General features: G+C 33.0%; 1 protein-coding gene across 1 annotated transcript in view; it reads left to right on the forward strand.

The window, feature by feature from the left end:
- ATRNL1 (attractin like 1) overlaps nt 1-20,180 on the forward strand; it is a 1,097,315-nt gene that overhangs the window by 435,520 nt on the left and 641,615 nt on the right. Inside the window, exon 24 of the mRNA XM_044665614.1 lies at nt 2,499-2,656. Coding sequence (XP_044521549.1) covers nt 2,499-2,656 — 158 coding nt within the window. The remainder of the gene's footprint in view (nt 1-2,498; nt 2,657-20,180) is intronic.

Consider the following 20,180-nt stretch of genomic DNA (forward strand, 5'->3'; position numbering starts at 1 on the left):
AGCTTCATTAACATGTTAACTTTATCCCTTATTCAATTAAAATTACTTGGATAGCAAAAACTTGTATTCTATTGAAAAATTTTAAATGGAACTGTTATGAAAAGCTGTGATTTTAATTAAGATAAATTACTCCCTTAATGACTGGAGAGACTGAGATTTAAATTCTTTGTTTCAGTGTTGAAGCTTAAATTTTATTATTAACCTTAATATTGATATTATACAATGAAATTCTTCTGTGTGTAGTGATAACAGTGGCTTATCTGTTATTTTCAACCTATAAAATCCCTCCTCTTTTCAACTTTAGTGTTGAGATAATAAAAGCTTCATTTAATAAGCTTTTTTAAAGAAAGTTTCTATGAATTGGATTTATTGCCATTTGAAAAACATATCCAAGGAGACATGCAAATGGTCATTTTGAATTACACCACCATCACAACCACCCCTCATGGGGGAAAAACAATGTTCCCCTTCCTTTTTTCTTATACCTCTAAGAATAAAATGCATTGGCATAATACGTTGTTTTACAAAATTGGAAGCTATCATGTTTAAGCTTGCAGTGTTTAGATTTATAACTTTCACTCTAATTAATGGTTAAAAGTAGAGATGCTTGATCTCAAAGCCTTGGAAATCTGGGTTCAAGTTCTGCCTCTGATATATTCTGACTATGATACTGGCAAGAAATCTCTTTTTGCCTCTTTCAGTGCTCTAGTCAACTATAACTAAAAATTGAAGTGAAAGTATGTCTGCTGTAGAAAAGAATGTTTATTCAGTTAGTAGTTCCCTAGAACAATGAAATGATAGTCCAGTCTCTATACCTTTAAAATCAATAGTTTATATTAGTTACCATCCATATATATATGCATATATATTATGGAGATATATGCTATACATATATACTTTTATCAGTGCATATAAACAATATTATAAATAACTTAAAGACCATCCCATAATATCAAAATATTCATACAAAAAATGTGGTCGAACATCTAGATGTTGGTATGTCTAGTTTTACCTACAGAAAATTATATCTAAATTTCAACAGTGCAGAAGTCATTATTTCAGAATTCATGATTGTTGAATTTGGCTGGCATTGCTTTTGTTAAATCATGTGAAGATTATCAAAGTGGATGCTTAACATTTAAAAACAATTTATATTCACTCAGTCTAGAAGGACCAGCAAGTGTACAACCATATTGTAGATGTGAATTTAACACTGAAGCACAATCTACTTTGCATCATCTTGTTCAAATAAATTCCAAAAGTAGTTATTGAGTGACTATTATGTACTTCAGGAAGTGATCAATTTTAAAGGATAGGCTTTTCCTCTGTTTCCCAAATATTACTAAATTCATGAGGGTTTTTGTTCTTGAAATGAAGAAATGCCAGTTGACTGGTTTAGCTTCTACTTTTCACTGCAAATGGTATGTCAGATCATTCTCTGTTGGAGTTAAAACTTGATTATTTTCTAAGTTTAATTCATAATATCTACTTGTTACGTTCTGGATATTCGCGATATGATTGAGCATGATATAGTCCAGTTGTGGTGAACCTTTTAGAGATGGAGTGCCAGTTCCACCCCCAACCCATCCTCCAATCCAAGTTCCCCACCCCAGAGACCAAGTGCCAAGTTCTGCCCCCTTCCCCCTCACACCACCCCTTTTACCCTAGACAGGGGAGAGAGGAAGCTCTCCCATGGGCTACTGGGCAGAGGGCTGGTTATGGAAGGCATGTATAGAGAGGGGGAGGAGGGTAGCCCAGGCACTTTGCATCCCTCTAGCTATGTGCATTGTTTTGATCTATGCTCCCTTCAAACCTAGCTCTTCTCCAACCCTACCACAGGAATTACCTTCACTACAGACTTAATAGGCTGCCATATTCACTGTACCCTCACCATGTATGTGGGGCTCCCTCCCCCCACCAATGCCTTACCCCATACAGGGGAGGCAAGAAGTGTTCCCAATGGACTGCTGGGCAGAGAGGCGAGTGAAGTGAGGAATGTCAGGTGTATGGTATGGGGAAAGGGGAACATCTACTCCCCAGTCTCTCTGGTTTTCTAATAATGAACTCTGGTGGGTGACTGCAGGCATTCCTACAGGGAGGGCTCTGTGTGCCCTTTTGGGCATGTATGCCATAAGTTTGCCATCACTGATATAGTGGATCAAGAGTCCCAGGAAGACCTGTATGCAAAGTCTACCTTTGGGCAAATCACCTTGCCTCTCAGTGCTCTGGGCAACTCTTTACAACTCTTAAATAGCAATGAATGAATGCTCTAATTAAGGTTGATAGAGGGTATTCCCTCATCTGGAAGTTTCAATTTTCCTTTAAATCCTAGGGCCAAGTCACATTCCTAATTTATAACATATGATAAATGTAAATTTATTCAGACTATGTTTCATAAATGCAGTAGTTTTTTTCCATAATGAATGGCAAATTCTATTACTTGATTTTATCATATGTTGTTTGATATAGATTCTAAAAATTATTATTTTATATTTTAGCTGGAACGATATCTGGAGAGGAAATTCTGCTAATTTACAGGGTCAAAATAAAGGAATTCAGAGACAGTTTTTCCTGTGAAAAATTTAATTTCAGAGGCAATCCTAATATTACATTCTATGTGTATGTCAGCAACTTTTCTTGGCCAATTAAAATACAGGTAAGTGCACGCTCTATTTAATCCTTTTGCCTTAATGGTCAGCATTATTAAAAGAAACTACTAATGTATAGCCAAATTATACACTTACACACTCACACATATATATCTCCAAATTGAAGTGGGTATAAAATGTCATTTAATAAAACCATTTAACAAAATAATTAGCAATAGGAACAGCATATTTTGCTAGAAGAAGAATTATGGTGGAAATACTAGAAGGATGGAGTGGAACTTGGATCAGTCTTTTTAAGGACTTAAAGAATTGTCATGTACAGAAAATGAAGGGATGCCCTTCGATAGGGAATGGCCAAACAAATTGTGGTATCTGTCGGTGATGGAATACTATTGTGCTGGAAGGAATAATGAACTGGAGGAATTCCATGTGAACTGAAACGACCTCCAGCAATTGATGCAGAGTGAAAGGAGCAGAACCAGGAGAACATTATACACAGAAACTGATACTCTGTGGTACAATCAAAAGCAATGGATTTCTGTACTAGCAGCAATGCAATGATCCAGGACAATTCTGAGGGACTTATGAGAAAGAGCTCTATCCATATCCAGAGAAAGAACTGTGGGAGTAGAAACACAGAAGAAAAACAACTGCTTGATCGCATGGGTCGATGGGGATATGATTGGGGATGTAGACTTTAAGCGATCACCCTAATGCAAATGTTAATGATATGGAAATAGGTCTTGATCAATGAAACATGTAAAACCCAGTGGAATTACTTGTTTTCAATGGGAGGAGGGTGGGAGAAGGGGAGGGAAAGAACTTGAATCATGTAACCATGGGAAAATATTCTAAATTAATTAAATAAAAAATTTTAAACAAAATAAAAAAATTGTCATGTGGAAAAGAATTGTCATGTGGAAGAGGCATTAAACTTGTTATGGTTGGTCCTGAAGAATACCAGTTAATGAAAGGTATGATGGAAGGGAAGCAAATTTTGGCATAACCAATCTGTCTAAAAATGAAATTGGTTACCTGAGAAGATAATGGATTTCCTTTAACTGGAAGTCTTTAGGTTGAAGCTGGCTCATCACTTTGGGCGGCTGTTTAGACTCTAAGAAAAGAAAAGGACTAAATATTTCCTTACAGGAGAAATTTTCTTCCTTTCTTGTTCTGTAAGAACTGAATTTTATTGGCATAGCAAACTGCCTCTTGAAGACTATGGTATCTTCATTCCTGTATTCTCAGATATTAAATGTCTCCTTAATGTCTACTCAATAAAATATAAGTCAATTCACTAGAGTATTCGAGATCTTTTATATTCTGCCTGACTGAACTTTTACCTCTTTCCCTTTGAATTGTCTACATTCATGCCAAAGTGGAAGACACAACATTTTTGGCCTCATCCTAAGTTTACTTAACATGTTACTTTTTGACACTGTATCCTAAACCTAAATCGACCAATATAAATAGTAATTGACAAAAAACTTTCAGAGCTTTAAAATAAGAGATTTGCTTTTAATTTTTTTCAAATTTTGTAAAGCATTTATTTTTTAATAATATTTTTTCTATATTACATGCCAGTACAGTTTCTTAATACTCCCTTAATGACATTTTGCAATCCATGCTCTCCCTCTCCTTCCCATCCCTCCCCCATCCCCAAGAAGGCAGAAAATATGATATAGGTTTATATATTTATATGATACAATATACATTTCCATTTCTACCATATTGTGAAAGAAGATATGCATTGCCTACTCTAGAGAAAAGTTCATGGAAGAAATAAAGAATGGTATGTTTCAATTTGTATTTGGACTCTTATTTTTTCCTTCTATGGCAATGGATAGCCTTTCTTTTTTTTGTCACGAGTCCCTTGGAGTTGTCCTCGATATTTACTTTGTTATTGGCTGTCATTCACAGTTAATCATCTTACATTATTGCTGTTGCTCTGTACAACATTCTTCTGGTTCTGATCACTTCACTTTGCATCATTTCATATAAGCCTTTCCAGGTTGTTTTTTTGTGTGTGAATATCATGTTTGTCATTTGTTATGGCACAATAATATTTCATTACAAGTATATACCACAACTTGTTCAGCTATTCTCCAAATGATGGACAACCCTTCAGTTTCCAATTCTTTGCCACCACAAAAGAAGCACTATAAATGTTTTTGTACAGTTAGCTTCTTTCCCCCTATTTTTAATCCCTTTGCAGTACAGGAGTAGTTGTAGAATTGTTGGGTCAAAGGGTACGTGCAGTTTGAAGACCCTATGGTCATGATTCCAGATTGCTCGACAGAATGGTTATATCAGTCCACAGCTTCAGCAGCAGTGTGCTAGTGTCTTGATTTTTCTACATCATCTCCAACATATATCATTTTCCTTTTTTGTTATGTTATCCAAGCTTATGGGTATGAGGTGGTACCTCAAAGTTGTTTTAATTTTCATTTTTTTAATCAATAATGATTTAGAGTGTTTCATATGATTAAAGATAGTTTTAATTTCTTCATCTGAGAATTTCTTGTTCATATTACTTGACCACTTTTCCAATTGGGAAATGCTTTGTATTTTATAAATTTAACTTAATTTTATATATTTGAGGAATGTAACCGTTGTCAGAGAGGCTTACTTTAAATATTTTTTTCCAGTTTGTTGTAAGACAGATTTCTGTTCCTGACTGAGTAAAGATGTTATTCCCACTTTCTGACAATTTCTATCAGATTAGGGTTAAATATTGTCTGCTTCCACTCACCCCATCTTCCTTGCCACTACATTGATTCCTACATGCCTCCTCAGGTGAGGTAATTGACCCCAACTTTCTTTTCTTATCTCTTTTCCCAGTTTTTTCTTTCTTATCCCTTGATTTTTAAAATACCATCCAATCATATTGCCCTAATAGTGATGAAGTTCTTTAGTATCTTCTGTACCTTAAGTTTTCTAATTTTAGGTGTCTTAGGTAACTGAATTATAGATATCTTAAGCATCTTAGTCATCATTTTCTTACTAGTAATATAATCAGTTCCCCCATTGTTTTATCTTGATTACCTTAAAGTATCTGAAGTATAGTAAATATCCTTTGTATCATAAATATCAAGTATTCTAGTTATCACTTTTTCATGAAAGAAATGTAATCAATTTAACTTCATTGTTTCCCTAAATTATTTTAAGAATATTAAGTACTTCGAATATCTCTTCTACTATAGAAATCTTAAGTAACCCATTTACTACTTTCCCATGAAGGAATAGTTTAACTCTGTTGATTCCTTCAAAATTTTTCTCTTTATCTTTTATGCTTCTTTTGAGTGTTGAATTTGATCATCAAATTTTCTTTCTAGCTCTGGCCATTCCTTCAAGAATACATGAAATTCTTCTTTTCATTAAATGTCCATTTCGTCCCCTCAAGTATTTTGCTCATTTTCATTTGGTGGGTGGTTTTTGTTGGTAGGTTTAGATCCTTTGCTTTGTGGAAGATGTCATTCAATGTCTTCTGATACATTAACGTAGAAGCTGCTACATGTAATCCTGATTGTGGTTCCACATTATTTGAATTACTTTTTTCTGGCTGTTTGTAATATATTCTCCTTGGCTTGGGAGTTCTTGATTTTGGCTATAATAATTCTGGAATTTAAAAATTTGATATTTGTTTTGGGAGATGATTGGTGGATTTTTTTTAAATTTCCTTCTCTTATTGAATAGCATCAGGTAGTATTCTCTGATAATTTCTTTTAATATGATATCCAGGTTTGTTATTTATCATTGCTTTTAGGCAATTCAGTGATACTTAAATGATCTCTCCTCAATCTGTTTTTCTGATTAGTTGTTTTTCCAGTGAAAGATCTCAAAATTTTAAATATTTTTTTTCATTCTTTTGAATTTATTTTATTGTTTCCTACTGACTCATGAAGTCATTACCTTCCATTTGTCCAATTCTAATGTTTAAGGAGCCATTTTCTTCTTTGAGACTTTGTACTTCCTTTCTTAAGGAGTTATTTTTATGTTTGAAATATTGTATTTCATTTTTTAGGGAATTATTTCCTTAAGTAAGTTTTTGTTCTAAGCTATTGCATTTTCTATCATTTTATTTTCTGATTTTTGTTCTAAGATTCTTATTACTTATTTTTCTATCCTTTTTTGGTTCTCTTCCAGGGGTTAATTTTGGACTTGACATCCTTTCACATTTTCTTTTGAGGCTTCACATATTTTCATTTTTGTATTGATGTCCTCTTCTGAGCTGGTATTTTGGTCATTTATCTTGTTGAAATATTTTTCTAATATTGGGCAATTTTATCTGGCATTTACTCGTTTTGTGTTTTTTTTCTCCTTAATTTTCTCCTTAATTTTGTCTATATGCTGAAGCTCCATTTGGGATGGAGGGACTACACTCCCACACTTGTACTGTGCTTTAGATTGGCTTGGCTGTCTTATTTTCAGATTGAGCACTATGCAAAGGCAACCTGGTTGTCCTGTTGGTGTGGAAATTTGCAGATGAACAAATTGGGTTCTTCCTAATCCTGTGAATGCTAAACTTTGTTGGGTCACTTTCATCCCATTGCTTCCCATTTTGTTTTACTGTGGATTCTTTTTCTTACCCTGCTGAGGCTGGATGGAGTCAGCTGTATTCTTTACCCTATTGGTTATGCTATAATGCATCTGAATTCCAGTGAGGTTTGTCCATTGCTCTCTCCTTGTTGTCGTTTCACATTTTTCTGGGTCAGAATCTTGCTTCACCTCTTCTTTTGGTTTTGTTAATCCAGAATTCATTTTGAAGCGTTTTTGTTCTTCCATGGTCATTGGAGGGTGATTAGTGAGCTTCCAGTATTTCTTACTTCAACATCTCAGCCTAATCTTAGTATTGACCAGCTCTGTTGCTCAGATCTGTAGACTCTACAGCAGCTGACACTTCTAGAACCCCCAATTTTTTAACATTTTATTTTCCCAATTATTTGTAATAACAACTGCTAAAATACATTTTCTGAAATAATAAGATTCAAAGATCCATTGTATTCCTCCCTTGTCTCTCTCCCCTCTCCCTGAGAAGGTAAGCAATTTGATCTGGGACTAGCTTTTAAATAAGAGAACTGAATATTTAACAAGAAGAAAATTACTTAAGAAATTTTAAAAATTAACTTTTTAGTATATATGTGTATATTTCAATAGTGATAGAAATTGGGTGCTTAGGAATCAACCATTTAAAATAACAGTGATTTTTTTTTTAATTTGAGGACAGAGGGTACCAGAATTATTTTCCAGAATATTTCCCTAATTTTTCTATGAAGTGATTGATACATAATTATAGCCTAGTTCCTTTGCCATTGATATAAATATTGAATTTCAAATTTAATTGTATTTAGTCAAGTTTAATAGGAAAAGAATTATTTCTTTTAATAGACTTTTGTAAATAATATTTGAAATTTATTGAAATGCATTATCAAAATATTTTATATATTTGGTTCATCAGTAACAACAAAATGCAAGTAAAATCTTTGCAATGTTATGTCTTATGTAATAGAGTTAAATATTATTTCTATGTTTGAATTTTTTCTGTTTGATTGAATAGAATGTAACACCATCAGAATCAATGTAAAGATACCTAACTTTAAGTCTTCCTCCTTAACACAATCTCAAATAATGAAAATATGGAAAGTAACTGCTATTCTTGAGAAACATATTAACCTTCATTTTCCAGTCCTAAAAATATGTGCAATATGATATTAAAACAGTGCTACTATAGCAAGGTCTTGAAGTATAATATAATACATTAATAAAAATATTTTCACTGAAATGATGGATATTTATAATATTCCACTGTTTTCCCTTACGTTCCTAGTTTTTTTGGCCAATAACAAGAATGACTTATTTTCCTGTAGGAATTTCCTCTGCTTTAATTTTTAAGATTTAAAATGAATGTTATCCCATGAATAATAAAAAACCTTTCCATCTCAACTTTCAGTGGTAGAGTTTGGAGAAAATATAGTCAGTAGTCCTTTTGCTACATAGTTCTGGTTTCAGAGTTCCATGAGGATTTTATCTCCCATGTTAATAGACTAAACCTTGTAAGTGAAGAAACTGTTTAATAAAAGTCAAAAAGAACATCTGTCCTCATAATAAAATTTACTCGATGTAGCATATTTAATTATTTCAACTTTCTTTGTTTTGGATTTCCTTCTGAATATTTAACATTGCTCAGTGGCAAATACTGATTTAAAAACTCTGAGGAGTAGAAGTTATCAGTAAATGCCATGAGGAGTTTCAGCAATCTGTTGTTAATGAGGTACTACAAATCCAATTACTTTATTAAAATGAATTTGAAAATGAAACAGAGAAGGCTTTTTGTTACATCTATTCTTAGGAATTGGGAAGCCAAAGAATAGTAAAATTTCAGAGAAGGAAGAGAACCTAGATGCCTTTTAGTATAACTTGTACCTAAAGTAAAATTTGTACTTGTTTAAAGGACTCAAATTATTATAAACTCACAGTTGCTTGAAGAAGCATAGCCCACTTTAAAAAAAGTATTTAATAGCATTTTCCAGTGTCTTAGCCCCTTCCCCCCATTCATCATGCCACAGAAGATATCACTTGACCAAAAGATATATATAGAGATAGATTGTGTCTTTTGTGTTTTTATTTTTCAGTTAATTCTCTGGAGGCAGAAATTCATAAGTTATTTTTCAAATATGAATTGTTTAGCTGTATGTAATGTTCTCTTAGTTCTATTTGTTTCACTCTTAGTTACTTCATGTAGATCAGTGATTCCCAAAGTGGGTGCTACCGCTCCCTGGTGGGTGCTGCAGTGATCCAGGGGTGCAGTGATAGCCACAGGTGCATTTATCTTTCCTATTAATTGCTATTAAAATTTAAAAAAAATAATTTCCAGGGGACTAAGTAATATTTTTTCTGGAAAGGGGGCAGTAGGCCAAAAAAGTTTGGGAACCACTGAAGATCTTTCCAAGTTATTTTGAAATTAAACTGCTCATCCTTTCTCATGGAACAATAACATTCTAGCACAATAATATTTTACTAATCTTCAAGCCATCCCCAAGTTGATGGACAACCCCTTAATTTCTAGTTATTTACCATCACAAAAAAGACACTATTAATATTTTGGAACATATAGGGTTTTTTTTTCCTTTTTCCTGATCTCCCTCATAAACAGACTCAGGAATGGAATTGCTGAATCTAAGGGTATACATAGTTTTGTAAATCTTTAGCTGTAATTCCAAATTGCTCTCTAAAATGTTTGCATCAGTTCACAGCTTTGCCAACAATGTATTTGTGTCCCCATTTTTCAGTATCCCTTCAACATTTGCCATTTTGATCTTTTAGCATTTTAGCTATATAAAGACTATCTATTCATATCTTTTGCCTATCTAAAGTTGAGGGATGGCTCTAATTTTTAAATATTTGACAAAGTTCTCTCTATTTTGGATATGAGATATCTATCTTAGAAACTATCCTTCCACCTGAGTTTTCTGCTTTTCTCCTAATCTTGGCTGCATTATTTTTTTTCTACAGAAAATTTTAATATAATCAAAATATCCATTTTGTGTCTTACAGAGTTCTTTACCTCTTATTTATTCATAAATTCCATTTCTAGCTATAAATCTGATTGGTATCTTGTTCCCTTTTCTTCTAATTTTCTTTATGATATCTCCCTTTATGTTTAGGTAATGTATCCATTTTGATCTTATCTCAGTGAATGGTATAAAATATTGGTTGATAGCTGGTTTCTGCCAACCTATTTTCTAATTATCCCAGCAATTTTTACCAGATACTGAGTTTTATCCTTGAAACTTCAATCTATACTTTTGTCAAATAAAAGGTTATCATAATGCTTTATTACTATTTGTAGTATGTCTATTCAGCTCCACTTATCTACTTTTTTTTCTTAGCTTGTACCAGATAATTTGATAATTACTACTTTATAATACAGTTCAAAATCTGGTAGATCCAGATATCTTTCCCTTACATTTTTTCATTAATTCTTTTGATATTCTTGAACATTTTTTCATCCAAATGAATTTTGTTATCATTTTTCTAGTTTAATAAAATTAAATAATTTTTTGATAATTTAATTGGAATGACACTGAATAATTAGATTAAATAAATAAATAGATTCGTTTAGGTAGGATTGTGAAAGACTTCCACTGACTTCACAAAAGTTCCTAGTGAATAAAACACTCAGAAAGGGAAACCAGGGACTGAGAGAAAAGTGAGTTACAAGTTAAAGTCTAAGGTAAGGAGAGCATGAGATGAGAATAAAGACATAAGGTAACCAGACAGCGAGTTGGCTCTGGTGGATAAGAACTCCCATGGCATAGAGCTCAGATGGTGAAGAGCTTTGATGGTTCAGAACTCTAGTGGTCAAGAGCTTAACCCTTAGCCAACTTAACTGGCGTTTTTATTGGGGTTACAACAGTAGGGGAAAGGGAAAATGATAATTAGACAAGTGGTCTGATACATGACCATTATGAGGTAATCATCAAGAGATACAAACTGCTGGAACCTAAAACAATAGAACCTAAAGCCTAGATCAGGAACCAATATGGCCTAAGGTATCTAAGTTTGTTTGATACATATGTTAATTGATTGCTATCTGTTTTCTGGAGTGTAATCTCAGGGAAGGGTTAGAAATTTAGGAATGTTGAGGTTCAATTTAACTCAGTGTTACAGAAACCAATCTTAAAAATCAGCTTTTTGATTGCTCCTAAAATAATATCAAAATTAATAAGTCTCAACTCCTACAGGTTGTCATTTTGATTATATTGGCTTTCTGTACACATGAGCCATTTATGTCAAGCTTAAATTTACTTCCTTGAAATTTCTATATTTTAAATGTATTTTTAAAAATATAAGTTAATGTTCTATGACCAGCAAAAGGGTCAATTAAAGATTTTTACAATGTTTCCTTTCCCACCCAAAAGCTACAATTATATGTCAGTGAGTAATTTAAATTAAAGATTACAGTCCTTAACAAGGCAAAACATTTTACAAATTAATATCAGACAACCTTTATAATTAGAGTGTTTTCATATTTTCTCCAATAGCTTCCATGTTTTTGTAACAGGAGCAGAAAGAAATGTACAGTCTTGTTTAAGGCCCATCTTGGTACATCATACTATTGCATTGACTCTACTGGAATAGCTCCTGTTCCTCCACTCCTACAAGAAGCAATTCTGACTGCCTTTTCACTATGACTTGGCCCTGGGATAGTGATTTCAGAAGGAAACAATGGCTTCATTCTCAACATTTCCTAACCCCATTAAATTATCAGACCTATATCCTCATCTGCATGAAGTAAAGAAGAGAAGAGGAAAACAATGAGAGTAGACCTTATGGAAAAGAGACTCAAACCAAACTGGGGATTATTCAGTTCCCCAAATAATCACTTAGGGAAATTAACCATCCCAGCAAACTCTATATCCTCTCATAGAGAGTCTGATGTAGTCTTGTAGCTCAGTCTCTAGATTTTGTTTAATAGCACAGTAGGAAGAGGCAGACAGTCAGTTACAGGGAACTCCCACAACCCATGGCCAAAATAAAAAAATAAAGGTAAAGTACCAAAGATACCAAGAGATAATATCTTAGAAATCACAGACCACAAGTAGATAAATCAACAAAGAAAATCCTAAAAAGTAGAAAGAAGAATGAGTAAATTCTCAAAGAGAATATAAAACTCTCTTATTCTATATTATAAAGTGAAAAAAAGTAAACCAATAATGCTAGAATTCTCTTGATTCCCTTGAAAGATTAAAACAAAAATAGAAACTCTGGAATTAATTAAATTAAAAAATAGAAAGGAATATACATCAGAAATTTGAGCTCACAATGCATAAATTAAAAATAGATTAAAAATGAATTCCTGATAGGAGAGGTATAGGAGAAAGAGAAAAAATGGAATGCAAAATATCAGAAATGATTATCAAAAAATTGTATCAACATGTAATATGGAAAAAGTAAAGCATTTAATTAAAAAAAAATAAATCCATGATGAATATTCTTCGTATAGCAGTGAAAAAACACAATTCTAACACAAATTTCTGAAGTTGAGAAAAATTTGGCAGAATAAAAGTAAAAAGGCAATAATGTCAAAAGAACATATGAATTTTATACAAGGCAAAGCAAGTGACTTCAAAGACAAGACACAGAGAAAAAATAGTTTCTAGATCTTTCAAATTAAAATGACATATCAAGAAACCTAAATAAAATAACACAGGAAATAATTCCAGAAAGCAACCAATAGTTTCTGAATAGAGACAAGGAAGTATCAATCAAGATAATCCAAGCATCAGTGTCAGATAAACAAAAGTTCTTCAAAGCATAAGGCACATTGTGTGTAAATTCAAACGTTTCGGCACCTGATAACTAATTAATTGTACAAGTGGTTTTGAGATAGGATCTTTAGGTGTGCCAAGAAGAAATTTTTAAGATTATTCTGATATCATGAGAAATTGCAAAGAGAAATGCAATAATATATTTAGAAAAAGAAACAAGGTCAAGCTAATTGGGTGCCACCCTAAAAAGACATATCACGTAAAATCATCTAATTATCAATGAAAAGACAGATGATGTTTAACAAAAGATTAATATGAAATATTTAATCCAAAGGAACAAATACATGAGTAGAATATTTACCTTGTAAATGCCCATAAAACAACAGAAATGCAAGATAAATATTGAAATAAAGTACAACTATCAAGAGAAGAATAAATCATAAAATTAATTGGTGAGTTTTTATGTTGTTGGGTTTCTTTTATCAGAGAAAGGGAGAGACAAAGATTAATTTACAGGGTAAGGAAAATAAAACAAAGAAAAAACAAAGAAGCACCAAATAATGAAGAATGGAAAAAGAAATTGGTAGAATTTAAAGAATCAGGAGAAAATATATAAGCTAAGCTGTAGTGACATGGTTAAGATACTTGCTTTTCTTCTTACTGCAGTATCAATATCTTTCTTAAGAAAGAATTGCAGGATAGGAGGTTATGTACCTGGGGAAAGAAAGTGTTAGAAAGAAGAGAATGGGTGATACACTCCTACCAAAGATATCAGTGATTTAAATAGTCTCTCAGCAAGAGTAAATTCCAATGAGTGAAGATTTGTATGCCTTTGATTTGAGACAGGGACCTTGGGATGGATTAAGTTGAGAGGAATTTGAATATTGTGAGACCACCATCTCAAATGAAATATTATTTATCTAACATCTGCTCTCTCCCCTAAGGAGATCATATGAGCTCTGTGGAGTATATAAGCATCCAGAATGATGGTGAGGACTTAGAGCCTCTGAGATGAAAAGGTACAGACTTCAGGAAGGGGAGGGGATATGGCAGAGAGTTGTGCTGAGCCATATAATTTGGGAAGCAAGTTGATCTCTACTATATGATGCTATTTCATTCAATGCTGTTTCTCATGAATAAATATGAGGCATAGCAAAAAAGTGGGGGAGAAGAGAAAGATCTACTCAAATAATAATAATATATTAAATAGGATAAAGTTCAAGTCCTATTACTTCAGAAATTTCAAGCCTATGAGGAACACAGAACAAAGAAAAATAATATGTGTAGAAATCACAATTCAGAAAACAAAATTCAGAATAGACTGGAGGAGAAAAATAAATGGTGAAAAGCACAGCAACAAATTAAGATGAAATACTATTCCTCTACTAGAGGATAAAGGGAAGGAAAAATTTGGAGTAATCACAACATATAATGATAGAGAAAGAAAAAAGGTAGGCAAATTGGAGTTAGAGAGACAAAATTTTTGGAGACAGAGTATCATTAAATTGTTCAACCAAAGTTAATCACAGGGACAAAATAGTCCCTTTAAAAAGGAAAATGATACTGTAGAGACATGCAGCTTTCAAATATTTAAGAGCTTTGATCAGTAAAAGTCCTCAATATGATTTCAGAGTAACATTGGTTTTATCAACCTCTGGAGGTGATGAACTCAAGGTGTAAAATGAGAAATATGAGGCTAGTATGGGTATTGTTTTGTTTCATTATGAAGTTTCATCATAAAGGTTTTGATTTTCTTCTCTTTTTATAAAAATTTGATGGAGAGAAGATGGGAAGGAAAAAGGAGCTCAGTATAGGATCTCCCTACTCTCCCTTCTCCCCTCCAAAAAATGAAAAAAGAGGCCAAAATGGATACTAGATAATCAGAACAGCTTTAAAAGTTCCATTCTGAATTCATTTCATACTTAAATAGAAAATCAAATTCTACCTAACAGATTATCAATATGATGTATAATCTGCTCCTGTATGAATATGTGCAATACCAGTAAAACAAGGATAGCATCATTACAGGGAAAAATATAACCATCATATAAAAGCTTGTTCCTAATCACTAATAAAGAGAAATAAAAATCAAAACAATTCTAAGATTTCCATTTAAAACCACAAAATTGGTGAAGTTGAAAAATTATTTAAATATTTAATATTAAAGGAGCTGTGGGAAGACAGATATAAAAGTACACAGTTGATGGTGCATTGAATTAGGCAAAAACTCTAGAAAGTCATTTGGCATTAAATAACTAATATGTTTATTCCCTTTACTTTTGAGATCCCACTTTAAGTCATATGCTCAAAGAAGATCAGTGATTAAAAAAAGACAGGTGTAATATACACACCAAAATATATCAGCATTTGCTTTGTAATAGCAATGACCTAGCAACATAGTGGATGCCAAGGGATTGGGAAATGGAAGAAAAATTTTGAAGCATGGATTTAATTTCCTTCACGATATTTTTCATTTCCTATTTCACTGTATCCAGGAATTTTATTAAAAATCAAATATTACTAATATTGAAGGTCACTTGATAACATTGAATCCATTCATATTATATAAAGAGTTAGTGGCTAAAATTGGGATTATTTTGACATGTTTTCTATAATTAATTTTTCACATTAATTTTAGAGCTTATGCAGGTATAGTAAAGTTTTTTGCTACAAAGCAGAATATTTTTCTTAAAAGGCACAACTTTCCAGAACAATTGCTCTTAAGGAATTTAAAAATTTCATAACTTTATTTGTTACTCATTCTAAGTGGGATAGATTGATTGCTCATGTACTTTACAATACCATGTGGTTTTTTCCATAATGTCGAAGTCACTTCAACTAAGAAAAAAAGGAAAAAACCCAACAAATAGAAAAGAGCCAAATTGATCTACCAAAATGATCAGTGTTTCTATAACACACATGTTTTCTGGACTTTTTTACATTCTTGTATAAGGTGGGAATTGAATTCATATATTTAGTGCGTAAAACATTTTTTTGACATTAATGGCAAATTTTCATAACTCATTTAAGATCTACTGAATCTTTTTTTATTCCTTTCTGTTTTAAAGCATTTCTTGCACTGAATCATATTACTTATTAATCTATATTCTTTTAAAAGAAATTGGATCCAAAACACATTACTTTCCATGTAGGATAATTTTATTGGTACTGATTTCTTAAATTTGTCATTATAGAATGAGAAATAAGTTTTATGACATTATGTCATAATTCCTGTTATTGTAATTCTTTATATGAATCTAAGTCAATGTTTATCTTTAATTTTGAACTGATAAATGGGACCTGTGACTGAGACTAGGTAACTTCATTAACACAAAAAGACTGAAATCCTTAATAAAGACATAATTAATACTCAGAGGCAGCAGGTAAATCAAGCTAATCCTTGAAAAACTCAAATGTTCAATCATGAGCCTTTTGGTAAACAATACCCACCTTTTTAGAATTAGTGATTTTTTTTTGCCCTTGTGTAAAAATTTATTCTAAGACTTTGCATTTACAGAGAACTTTTAGGTTTGAAAAGTATTTTATTAATGCCATTTTATTTAATCTTCACAGCCATTCTGTGAGGCCAGTGCTATTATTTTTTCCCATTTTACTAATAATGGAACTGAGGCCAAGTGAGGTTGGTGCAGGGTCACACAGTAATCTGAGACAGGATTCAAACTCACATCTTTTTGACTCCAGTTTCAGCATTTTAGCCATCTTTTTTATGAGACAAGATACTGTGTGTCTTTGGCAACTTTTAGTTGGAAAAGAATAAATAGATTGGAGTATCAAAATGGTAAAACTTGTAAAAGAATCATAATTTCTCATTACCCATAATCAAGCATATTGCACCCTCCCAGATTCTGCTGTTATGTCCTCCAGTGTCATGTAATCCTTTATATTTCAATTAGTTCATTAACAATTTGGATGGTAGAATTCTAGAAAGACAAATTTAGGCTAAAAGCAAATCAAAATTTCCTGACTAAGTTTTGATAACATAAATAAGTCCTCACATTTGGCCGACCTAAGCATAGGCTTTATTAAACAATACATGAACCATCTAGACATCTTCAGGTTTAGACCATGCTCATGGAGAGTACAAGGCATTCATATCACCTTTAAGGCAAATTGCTGTTATTGTCTGTCCTGAGGAAATGAAGGTGCTTGTAGATCTGTTATCAGAAGATGAGCTAGCTATCTGGTTATAACCCAATCACTAATTGGTCCACAGATTCTAGGGACTGGTATGATTTTTACCTGAGTTCAACATTCATAGGGAGCTAGAACATCTTACAAATATCCAGGTTCAGGTAAGATTCATTGGATATCATGGCCTGAACTCATGAATATTCATGAATCAGTAGTTTCACACACAACACTCTTCTTCCCATATCTAGAATTTAAGACAGACTGTAACCTACACCTGGTATAGACTCCTTTCCTCTCTTCCACTTCTTGGAAACTGGTTATCTTCAAGAATCAGGTACCACTTCACATCTAGCAGATTGGCTAACATCAGAGGAAAGGAAAGTAATAAATGTTTGAGGGGATGTGGCAAAATAGGGGCATTAATGCTTTGTTGGTGGCTTTGTGAATTGATCCAACCATTCTGGATGGCAATTTGGAACTATGCCCAAAGGGCCTTAAAAGACTATCTGCCTTTTGATCCAGCCATACCACTGCTGGGTTTATACCCTGAAGAGATAATAAGGAAAAAGACATGTACAAAAATATTTATTGCCGTGCTCTTTGTGGTGGCAAAAAATTGGAAAATTAGGTGATGATCTTTGATAGGGGAATGACTAAACAAATTGTGATATCTGTTGCTGATGGAATACTATTTTGCTCAAAGGAATAATGAACTGGAAGAATTCTGTGTGAACTAGAACAACCTCCAGCAGTTGATGCAGAATAAAAGCCAGAACCAGGAGAATCTTATACACAGAGATAGATACACTGTGGCACAATTGAATATAATGGACTTCTCTACTAGTAGCAATGCAATGAAAGAGGACAGTTCTGAGGGACTTATGAGAAAGAACATTACCCACATCCAGAGGAAGAATGTGGGAGTAGAAACCCAGAAGAAAAACATATGGTTGATCACATGGTATATGATTGGGGATGTTGCGGATCACTTTATTGCAAATATTAATAATATGGAAAAGGGTTTTGAACAATGATACATATAAAACCCAGTGGAATTACTCATCAGCTCTGGGAAGGGGGGGTAGGTGATGAGGAAAAAACATGAACCATGTAACCATGGCAAAATATTCTAATTATATTAATTAAATAAATAAATTTTAGAAATTAAAAAAAAAGATCAGTACTTAGTACATAGTACTATCAACCACCCCAAAAGTGTGAACTAAGTCCTTATATCATGCCCAAACTAGAATTCCCAGGGATGGGGCTCTAGATTTCTCCACAGGTTTGAAATTTTATGGGGTATGGGTTGGCCTATACCACTATTTTCCCAGGCAGGATGTTAGGGTCTGGATGTTGGCTGAGGCATACACTCCTGAACCTTCTTCAGCAGATGTGGTTTGTTTTTGGCTTGCTCTTCCCTCCTTGCTATAGCTTCTTGCTGGCTCTGCTCTTCTCTCACCCCAGTGCCCCAGAAGTTCTTTGCCTACCTTTTCATTTTTTCTTTTCTCAAAAGCTGTTTCACTCTGTCTTCTTGTTGATTCTTTCACTCCTGTATTCGTTTTGTAGTGATATTTTAAGCTTTGTCAGACAGGATTCTCATGGTGACACAGAACTACTCTGGATTGCTCTGCCATCTTAGTTCCACCCCTAGAACTCTAGAATCAATCTTCAGATGAATCAATGAAAAGAATTTTAAAAAGCATTTATTAAGCATTCCCCATAAGCATCCTACAAAGCACTGGCCTAAGTACTGGAGATACAAATCAAAAGATAAAAAATATATACTCTCCAGGAGCTCACATTCTAATAGAAAGCTGACAACATACAGGTGATGTTTCAGGTTCAAGTCAATGAGAAAAGTCTCCTGGTTCTTACAGTGCAGTAGCAAAGCAGAAGATAATGCCTCTTCTTTCATTTGGCAAAGCATAACCCATGGAAACTGATAATAAGATTTAAACATGTAAAAGCATTCATTTACAATTGCCTTGCTCATCTGTAAAACCACATAAGTTTCCATGGTCACAGTATTGGATAGTAAAAAAAGTTTTGTTGCTAAAAACTTGTTTTTCTGGGTCTTCAGTAGCTTTGACTATACTACCTGGAGGAGCAATTCCCAGGCTATAAAATCTGCAGGGATTGCTTCCAAAGAAGATGGTTGAGGATTGTGGAAGATAAGCAATTCTATTTGAAAGTACATTAGGCTTGTGTTCCTTAGCTGTCCCCATCAGAATGTGGCTCTTATGCTTATTTGCCTGTTGGTAGTAGTTGGTTATCAGTTGTTATTAATAATGATAAAGAAAGTGGGCCCCATCTCTAGAATGGTAATGTGACAATATATATGAAAGGCTTTATAACTAAAATTGAAATATAAATGTCATATTGAGCATCATATATGTATATGTGTATATTTGTGTGCATGTATATAAATGGATATTTACATAGTGTGTGTGTGTAAATAATGTAATAACGATGCCAAAAGATGTTTCTACTATATGTCAGTTATTGTGCTAAACACTTTATGATTATAATCTCAAAATAGATATGGTTACAAAATATAATATAAGACCTCATAACCCTTTATCTTTCCAGAGAATCTTTCTGTAGATAGACTCTTATTGATTTAAGGCAGTGATTTCCAAAGTGGGCGCTACTGCCCCCTGGTGGGTGCTGCAGTGATCCAGGGAAGTGGTAATGGCCACAGGCACATTTATCTTTCCTATTAATTGTTATTAAAATTTTTAAAAATTAATTTCCAGGGGGCTAAGTAATATTTTTTCTGGAAAGGGGGTGGTAGGCCAAAAAAGTTTGGGAACCACTGATTTAAGGTAATGGAGAAAGTTTGAACTGAATTTCAAATAGCTATTTTCCAAAGAATCAGATATTCATAAGGTTTTTCATTTGTAAATGTTGCAAAGTTTCTTTTAGGAACTTAAGAAAATGTCATTTTGGTGAATTCATTTTGCTAGAAAGAATCTTTTTATTATTTGCTTTAATTCATTTTATAATATTATCCTATTTTTAAATTTTATACATTCATTTTTAGTTTAGTTTTTTGAGAAAGTGTCTTCACCACATTGCCATTGGGTCCATGACATAGAAAAACTTAAAGAACCCTTCTTTAACTTAGTCTTGAATTACATAAATT

The sequence above is a fragment of the Gracilinanus agilis genome, chromosome 2 (assembly GCF_016433145.1).
Source record: "Gracilinanus agilis isolate LMUSP501 chromosome 2, AgileGrace, whole genome shotgun sequence".
NCBI lineage: Eukaryota > Metazoa > Chordata > Mammalia > Didelphimorphia > Didelphidae > Gracilinanus > Gracilinanus agilis.